The 10,080-nt window shown below is 45.4% G+C and overlaps 1 protein-coding gene across 1 annotated transcript; it reads left to right on the forward strand.

Moving 5' to 3' along the window:
- Positions 1-7,811: 7,811 nt before the first annotated feature.
- Positions 7,812-8,463, forward strand: LOC308663611 (uncharacterized protein; the record flags this gene model as incomplete). The annotated part of the gene is made up of 1 exon (XM_081320192.1): positions 7,812-8,463. Exon 1 carries the CDS (start codon positions 8,014-8,016, stop codon positions 8,461-8,463), a length of 450 nt encoding a protein of 149 aa, XP_081176318.1. The 5' UTR covers positions 7,812-8,013.
- Between the last annotated feature and the right edge of the window lie 1,617 nt (positions 8,464-10,080).

Here is a 10,080-nt window from a genome sequence, read left to right on the forward strand (position 1 = left end):
GAACACTAGAAGAAATTTACGTAACTAATTATCTGAGTAGCCTAATAATAACCAAGAATCAATTAAATAAATATGAAGCATTTAGAATAGTGAATAAGACTTTTGGCATACAGTAACAAACTATGATCAGCTCAACCTTGTTTATGCTCAAGGGGGCTTTGATAGTCTGATCAGACAAAAACAGTCAATATTGAATTAAATATAATTTAACGTTGATAAACACTGCTGTAACGAACCTTTATTTGTTTATACATATTCTGCCTTTAATATTTTTATAATTAACTCAAGAACATACCTAATACTTTTTTTCACCCTCTTTTCCCCACAACAAAAACCCTGTGAGGTGGGTTGCGCTGACAGAGGGAGTGAGAGTCACCCAGCTGGCTTTCATGCCTAAGACTGAACTAGTATTCCAATGTTAACTCCTAGAGTCTCTAGACCAAACTGGCTCTCTATGACCATATTAAATGTAAGAGGAAATTAAGGATTTCCTTTATAAGTTCCATGAGACATCTTAATTGGTGAGTAAATTATCTTGGTTGAAGGATTAGAATAATATGTTTTAATCCAATTAACAAAAATACAAAGCTCTCTATATTTGGTTCAGAAACATGTTCCAGAAATTTTCACTGTATTTAAGAAGGCCACTGATAAATTCATTTTTTCTGAAAGAGTCTCAAAACCATCAGTTTGTATTCTATCATTACTGAAAGTTGGTTTCACTTTTTAAAACTAGACTGCACATGTTGGACAAAGAAAGCTTTGCCAAAATGTTGGCATTTAGAAGAAAATCAGGAGATAAAGTTGTCCAGGCAGCTAAAACTACAGCATGATTTTCCCAAATCAGATTTTATTGCATGTGAAGAACAACTAGTTTGGCTTAGTTCATAAGGCATTAGGCTGGAAAGTGGGAGACTGGGAGTCCCAGTCCCACCTTAGGCACAAAGCCAGCCGGATGATTTTGGGCCAGATGCTATTTCAGCCCTAGGAAGAAGGCAATGGCAAACCACTTCTGAAAAACCTCCCCAAATAATGCAGGGACTAGCCCAGATAGTCATTAAAAATCAGAAACTGATTTGAAGGTGCCCGCACGTGTGCACACTCACAAACACACACACAAAACATAAAGGAAACTAGAAAACTTTCATTTAAAGAAGCATCATTATGAAATTCCAACAATATTGGAACAAAACTTCACTATTTGATTTATGGCAATTAAGAGGTCAGCAATCAAAATCAGGCTAAGAGTGGTTTCTGCTTTAATAGATAGAAAATGGTCAGCTATAATTCTTAAAGAAAATTATTTGCAAATGATTGCCTTCTCCAATAACCTTTGATTCAATATTATAAAGTGAAGTATGACAATTAAAGAATGCCAATTCATCAGATCAGAATAATTCTACTGTGTATTTTTTCCCTATGGGTATTTACTTATCACCATAGCATCATTACAGATGCTACCTCCTAGGAATGCCTGGAAATTTCTCATCAAATAGTCATCAGGCCTAACGCTGCTTAGCTGTTTGAAGTAAAGCCAAGATCAACTCAGTGAACTTTATCTAAATCATACATCTCTCAGTGCGTAACACTGTGATCATTTGCAAAAGATTGTTTTGTGGCAATTATTCTAATGTCAGTCTCTAGTCCTTTGTGTATCCTTATTATACCAGTAGTCCTCATCTCATGACTAATTGCTTATGATCAGTCATTTATCAGCATTTGCAGCACCCTCTGGTCATTTGACCACAATTTATACTGTTTCTGCCAGGAACCAGCATTTACTTCTGGCTTCTGGCAAATAGCAGCCCATAGTGCACAATGGATTCGCTTAACAACCACGGTGTTCACTTAACCGCTGTGTTTGCTTAATGATTGTGCTCAAAACTGCTACATAAAGAGTTGTAAAATAAAGTCCAGTCACGTGGTGCCCCACTTTCATTAAGGTTGCAGACCACTGAGCTAGAGAACCATCAGTTGCGATGCATTGGGTTCGTTTAAAAAAGTTCCCAAATCCTAAACCCACTTTTTCTCTCTCTTTGGAAAAGAAGGTAATGAAGCTCACTCAACCATCCATCCACGTTCAGAGATCCAATGCCTCCGGATCACCTGCCCCCCACCCCTCCCGAAAGGCGTTGCTGGGATCACTCGAGACAGGAGCGAATTTACAGCTTGTTAAATGAACCCTCGTCGGAATGAGAGCTTCCCTCCGGAATCTCCTGGGGCTGCTGGCTTTTTTTGGCTCGGCCATTCCTAAGTCGAGAGTCGCTTTTCCGTTCGAGCTTTTTGCTAAATACCGGTAAAAGAGAGTAAGAGTCTGCAGGTATGATCGGGAAATAGAAATACTGTAGCTTTCTTTGGAAACGGAGAGACTGCTCTATTCCAGCCTCTGCAATGGCGTTTGTGAGGAAGTTGAGTCTGGGGCGAGAGATTTGACCTTTTAGCGTTAAACCTTTCCGTTCGGAAGAGGGGAAATGGATCGGATGGTTACTCGCTGCAGAAGGTTTGCTGCAGAAGTTTATAACAAACTTATTTGTTTAAAAATACAGGATGTATGGTTTTATTTATGTTAATAACTTATGATTTAATATCATTGATTTTACACAATGCAAATTTCTCTGAATGTGTCCATTTTAATGTTTAATATAATAAATATCAATAAATATAACCATGCTCACAGAGGTTCTTTTGGGGTTCTCCATAATTTTTAAAAGTGGGAAGTGTTAAGTTTGGAGCAGAAACACTACACGCATGAAGGTTACAATTGGTCTTTATTGGAAATGGCAGACTGGGGAAAGGAGGTTACTTTGGTCCTTTTGTACCTGTCCAGGTGAGCGCTAGCCAATGGATTCAAACCTGGTTTTCCCACCAGGCTGGCAACCAATGGGCTTGCGAGGTTTTCCTGCCGAACGCGGCTCCCTACCGGAGCTGTCCAGCACAGCGCCTCCTGTAGTTGTTATCCTGTATGTCAGTCACATACATTACACCCCTTCCCCCATAAGAACAGATCCACTTGTGTTTCCCCCCACCTTAATCTATAATGTATAACTACTACTTACTATATGTTCCCCTCAAGACTGCACATAATCTGAGAAGTAGCTTGGGGGTTTGTGTTCCCGGCCTGACCGCCTCAGTGTCCCCCCTGAGTCCTGTGTAGTGTTGTTTCCCCGTCTGAGTTGTCTATGTGCCTGAGTATTCCCCTGGTCCTGCTGTTGCTGTGTCTGTGTGGGCCCTATGGTCCACAGATCAGTGTCCCCACTGCTAGCTTCTGTATCTGGTCTGGATTATCTGATTGGTCAGGGTGTTTGAAATCTGGGCCCTCCAGCTGTGTGGTGCTGTCTGGTGTGTTCTCAGGAGCTCTTCTCCTTACTTGGTCTACATGTCTCCTCCATTGACGCCCCCCCTCCACCCTTACTATGAATGATAATGGCCCCGTTCTATGAATCACTTCCCCCGGCACCCACACATGTCCAAACTCATAGTTCCTTGCCCAGATAGGTTCTCTGATGTTGAATTCTCTGAGGGATTTGGGTTGCTCTGTTTCAGCTGCTACTCTGTTGGGGTGAAGTCTGTCCAGTTTTGTGATGAGTCTTCTACCCCAACGCAGCTCCGCTGGACTCTTTCCTGTGGATGTGCAGGGTGTGGTGTGTTGATGGAGTTTAGCCAGCATCTGGTGGACAAAATCGCTCAGATTTGGACCGGTTTGGACTCTGACTGGGCAGAGTCTGACAGGGAGGAATCGAGCGGTCTTGAGAGTATTATCTGGACTGAGTTTGATCCTGTGACTCCCAAGGAGGTGGACAGGATTATGGGGAGGCTGAGCTCTACCACCTGTTTATTGGACCTGTGCCCTTCCTGGCTGGTTTATTCAGCTCGGGAGGAGACACGAGGCTGGTTCCAGGCAGTGATATCTGCTTCTTTGAGTGAGGGTGTCTTTCCCGCTGCCTTGAAGGAGGCGGTGGTGAGAGCCCTTCTCAAGAAGCCTGCCCTGGATCCAGCTATTTTGAATAACTATCATCCAGTCTCCAATCTTCACTTTTTAGCGAAGGTTGTTGAGAGTGTGGTGGCGCATCAGCTTTCTCTGTTCCTGGAGGAAACTGATTATCTTGACCCATACCAATCGGGTTTCAGGCCTGGGTACAGCACGGAGATGGCATTGGTCATGCTGATGAATGATCTCTGGCGGGCTCGGGACAGGGGTTGTTCCTCTGTCCTAGTCCTATTAGATCTCTCAGCGGCTTTTGAAACCATCGACCATGGTATCCTGCTGCGACGTCTCAGGGGGTTGGGACTGGGGGGGTACTGCTTTGCGGTGGTTCTCCTCCTATCTCTTGGGACCTTCGCAGTCAGTGTTGACGGGAGGGCAGAGGTCCACCTCGAGGTCTCTCGTTTGTGGAGTTCCTCAGGGGTCGGTCTTCTCTCCCCTCCTGTTCAATATCTATATGAAGCCGCTGGGTGAGATCATTCGTGGTTTTGGGGTGGGGTATCATCAGTACGCCGATGATACCCAACTTTTTCTTTCCACCCCAAACCAACTCAGTGATGCCCTCGACGTGATGTCCCGTTGCCTGGAGGCGGTTCGGGTTTGAATGGGGAGAAACAGGCTCCGACTCAATCCTGCCAAGACTGAGTGGCTGTGTGTACAGGCATCTCGAGTGAACCATTCTATTCCATCTTTAATGATGGGGGGTGAGGTGTTACCCCCCGTCGATAGGGCTCGCAACTTGGGTGTCCTCCTGGATTCGCAGCTCAGCCTTGAAGATTATATAGGAGCCGTGACCAGGGGGGCTTTTGCCCAGGTTCGCTTGGTGCGCCAGTTGCAGCCCTATCTGGACCGAGATGCCTTGCGCACAGTCACTCATGCGCTTGTGACCTCCCGGTTAGACTACTGCAATGCTCTCTACATGGGGCTGCCCTTGAGGACCACTCGGAGGCTTCAACTGGTGCAGAATGCAGCCGCGTGAGTTTTGATGGGGGCTTCCCGATACTCCCATATAATTTTTACCACGCCTTCTTACCCCACTATAGCAGAGCCCTCACATAGGCTTCTGGACAAGAACACTACATGGAAGTGGACAAACATGCATGACAAGAGTTTCAGGGCATTAAAGGATCTCTTAGCAAGTGATGCCACAATCACTCACTTCATAGAGTCCAAGCCAATCTGTATTGCTTGTGATGCATCCCCCTATGGAGTGGGAGCAGTCCTAAGCCATTTAGAAGACAATGGGAAGCAAGTCCCCATTGCATATTACTCCATGACATTGTCAGCGGCGGAAAGGAATTATGCACAGATAGACAAAGAGGCCCTGGCAATAGTCACAGGAGTGAAGAAGTTCCATGACTATCTGTATGGCAGAGAATTCATCATTTTCACTGACCATAAACCCCTATTAGGTCTCTTCACCACAGACAAGCAGACCCCACAGATCCTGTCTCCCAGGATGCTCAGGTGGTCCATATTCCTGTCAGCTTATGCTTGCAAGCTAGTACACAGGCCAGGCAAGGAGATGGGCCATGCTGACGGATTAAGCAGACTACCCATAGCAAGCACTGAACCTGATCCAGCTCCCACACATCAAATATTGTCACTGCAGGATTTTCCTGAGTGTCCCATCAATGCAAGGGACATTGCAGCAGCAACGCTGGCTGACAAACTGCTGAGCAGGGTACAGTCATGGGTGAGCACAGGGTGGCAAGATAAATCACCAGGACAGAAGTTCCAAGCCTTCTTTAACAGGTGACACGAACTGTCTGCCTACAAGGGTTGTTTGCTGTGGGGTGTCGGGTCATAATCCCAGAGAGGTTGAGGAATAGGGTCATACATTCACTCCACGAGGGGCACCCCGGAATTGTGCGAATGAAGGCCCTAGCCAGGAGCTAGCTATGGTGGCCGGAACTGGACAAGGCCATAGAGGAACAGGTAGCTGGTTGTTACATCTGCCAGAGGTCTCGGCCTGAACAGCCACAGGCACCAGTCCACAAGTGGGAAGTTACACACACTCCTTGGTCCCAAGTCCACATTGACTTTGCAGGACCATTTCAGAGACAGACATTCTTAGTAGTAGTGGACAGCCATTCTAAGTGGTTGGAGGTGGTGCCAGTAAGTAGCATGACCACGGAAAGGACAATCCAAGTGCTCAGGGAACTCTTTGCCACACATGGTCTCCCTGACATTAGTTTTGGATAACGGTCCTCAATTTACGTCTATGGAATTCCAGGTGTTTGCGAAGACCAACAGGATTAGACACGTCACGACTGCCCCGTTCCATCCATCATCTAACAGGATGGCAGAGCGCATGGTGCACACAACCAATGATGCTCTGAAATGCATCATCCATGGGGACTGGAGACAGAGGTTAGCACAATTCTTACTCCAGGCTGTGAGTGAGGGAGATAGGTATAGACCCAAGCGCCGTCTGGAACCGTTCTGGATCCATTAGGCGCCTGGGGTGGAACCACCTGCTTGGCTCCATAGCCCAGTGGTGAGGGGTAGTGTATCGGAAGACCAGCCATAAGAGGTGATGATCAGACCATGACAGGGGGACATTTGGCGTACCCCTTCCCAGATCATCAAACCACTGCCCAGATAGGAAAACCAGGTCGAGAGTGTGACCCCCTCTATGGGTCGGGCCCTGAATTATCTGGGTCATGTCCATGGCCATCATGGAGGCCATGAACTCCCGAGCTAACTCTGACGACCCGCCCAGGGATGGAAGGTTGAAATCACCCAGAACCATAAGTCTGGGAAATTCAACCACCAGCCCTGAAAGGGTGTCGAGAAGCCCGGGCAGAGTTGTTGCAACACAGCTGGGTGCCAGGTATGTCAGCAACAAACCCAACTGAACCCCAGAGCCAAACTTCAGGAGGAGCGACTCACTCCCGCCAATCTGTACGACAGTGGTCTCCCGAGGGTATAAGGTCTCCTGTATAACCACCGCCACTCCCCCGCCCCTACCCTGAGCCCACGGCCAGTGCAGCACACAGAAACCTGGAGGGCAGAGCTCAGTCAGAGGGACACCTCCCTCTGAGCCCAACCAGGTTTCCGTAATGCATGCCAGATCCGCGCGTTCCTCCTCGATCAAATCTCGGACGAGGGGAGCTTTGTTCACTACGGATCTGGCATTAAAATACACCAGCCTAAGCTCAGGGGCCCAATCTCCCTCAACCCCTGGTAAATGGGTATCAACCGGAGGGTCGGAGCATGCCACCACTTGAAGACAGCGGGGGTGTGATCCCAGATGTTGATACGGTCCTCCGTGCAACCACCTGTTACCATTCCCAATCGTCATGGGGATTTGAAACCCCACCCCACAACCGGAGGAACCAGAAATCCCTAACCCCAAGCTCGTCTCGCTGGGAACCATCTCCGGCCTGGACTGACAGCCGGTTGATAAAATACCCTTATCCCTCCCACCCCTATCATTCACCCTCCTCCCTAACCCTGAGGGCTTGATACAGGGGGAGGTCAATATTGATCGAGGAGTGGTCAGAAAACCAAGGTTCCTTGAATAATTGTCCGCCCTTGGTGTTATCACAGGCAATTGCCTCGGCCCCAGCCAAATTGAAGGTGATTGTGATAGTGTGTGGCCATGTGTGTATGTGGGAAGAGGAGCGGCATGCATGACGTAAATGCAGACAATGCGAGCACTCACAGAGCGCTCCATCAAACCAAATCAAATCAAAAGGATTTGGGGAATAAGAGCAAGATTTGAGGGTGAGGATAATGATCAGTGAAGAAGATAAAAATAAATTTTCATTGAAAAATTTAAATATGGTCAGGAAATCCTTGAACCAGAAAAGGGTGGCAGAGTTAAACTTCATTTCTTGAAGATTACAAAAATTAGGTCACAATCCTGTCCTGTGTAACAAGGGTATCACGGATACAAGGAAGGTAGGGCTACCCAATCAGCATACTCCATGCAGATCTCTCATTTGCATGTTATTGTCTAGGAGTGACTTTGTCTGGCAAAAACCTGGCGACATTTCAGGCAGGCGCTTCAAGAGAAAAGAACAATGGCCGCCAGACAGCAAGGCAAAAGGAAAGTCAGAGATGCAAAGAGAAAGAAAATCCAAAAGAAGCATCAGCCAGCTAAGCAGAAGCAGAAGAAACGGCAGCCTAGGAAACAAAAGAAGCACCAGGCTCGTCCCAAGCGTCGGGTCAAGCAGGCCTCTGCCCCCAAGTCAGCGGACAGTGGTCCAGAGAAGATCTGCTCCCCAACGCGGTTTGCCTCCAAGGTCCTTCGGCAGATGCCCAAGGTGAAGATGGAGGCCAAGGCCAGGAGCCTGATGAAGACCTTGATGACTGATGTCTACGACCATGTGGCCACAGAGGTGGAGAATTTGAGCCAGAAGAACGAGCTGTCCGACATCAGTGGCACAGATGTGCAAGCTGCCTTGAAGGAAGCCATGACAAAGGAGCTGACCAAGCACTCGCCCGAGCCCACCAGCACTGAATGTGCTTAGAGAAGCATCCTCCTGCAGAGAGCCAAAGGGAGAGCACCAAAGATCTTAAAAAATATCCTAGAGACTTTAAAATATTTTGCTGCCTTAGGAAATCCACTGAATCCTGTAACCCATCACTGCCTCAGATGCCCATCTTCAATCATCTCCACAGACAATACAAACGCCACATTTAAGGTGATGCCAGCAAATTCTCCCTATTGTTGAATGGAATCAGCTGAGCAGAGAGACACCACTGCTCTGGACAAACCAGCATAGAAGACGGGGCTTCCAAGAGAGAAAAGAGTTGCTGTATGGTTTTTCTGGTCAACAGGATTTGAGTGACTTTATTCGTGTCTTCCAAATAAATCGGGCTTTTAGCAGCTTTAATTCATTGTGTTTGGTTTTTCTTCCTTAATTACTGGAAATCTATACTTCATGCAGAAAGATAAAGGTGACTGCTGATTGATCATAAATAGGAGCAAGACGACTGAAATTTAATTACAAATAAAAGCCTGTTTCAGGGGGTCCTCAAGTCCTAGAGACGGCATGGACTCGTTCAGGTGGTCTTTCTGGCAGCCTCTTTGGCGTTCTCATATTGAGGCATAAATGTATAATTTTAAAAAAGGAAATGAACAGGAAATATAGGAGAGGTTTGAAATGGGAATCACAAATGCAAGTCTTAAAATACCCTCAACCTGTTATATTGAGAAATGGGGGTTCTAAAAAACATTTACTTTTGAAACTTATTTGGCAAAGATAATCGCCATCTTCATATGGCCCACGTCTTTCCTGATCAATTTTTTTTTCCAGTCGATCCATAGACGTAGCCGCCTTTGGAAAAATAAGCAAGAATCTCCTGGATGGATTAAAAAAAGCATCTCTTTCTATTAACTTGTAGGTTAACATAATATTCCCAGAACGAAAGATACAGTATTAAGTAGTTAATCTGGTGAATTTATTAAACTGGCAATGCCTTGGTTACATATTTATTTTGTTACGTATTTATACTATAAAAAACCTGTTTTAGGGGATAGTGAATTTTAGGGGCATGTTGCTATAAAATGGGATACTATTTATTGAAAGACAGTTTTAAAAATGGCATTAGAATTTTTGTATGGCTACCTTTGTGCTTTTCATAGATATTTTGTATGATCTTCCATATGAAGAATGGCAACTGTTCATAAAGCAGTTCCTTTGTTTTGAAGCAGCTCTTCATGTCTCTGTACTGTTAGGTTAATTCTACAAAATTATTTCTCAGTTGTTCATATACTAAAGTTTACATGCCAATAAAAACAATTGTTCCATTCACCCATCATGATTCTGTGGTTGAAAGTTAACAAGAAGATTGTATGGAGAAACTTCAAGGAGACAGTCGCTTCTTCTATTTTGTCTGTTCACTTCTGTCCACAACTGGGAATTCTTGACAGTTGGTCTGCACAATTAGATTGTGAAAGTTGACAAAATGCACTGCTACCTATCTTTTTGAGAGTCTTCATTCATTTTTTCTTCCCACCCATAAACTATTCATGAGCAGTTCTAAATGCAAAGCATGTTGCATTTTTGTTATAGTGGTTTTAATTTAAAAAATAATTTTAATCATTTAATTTAAAACCAGATTAAACTAAACTGATTCAGCTA

This window comes from Vipera berus (assembly GCF_964194415.1).
Source record: "Vipera berus genome assembly, chromosome: 2".
NCBI lineage: Eukaryota > Metazoa > Chordata > Lepidosauria > Squamata > Viperidae > Vipera > Vipera berus.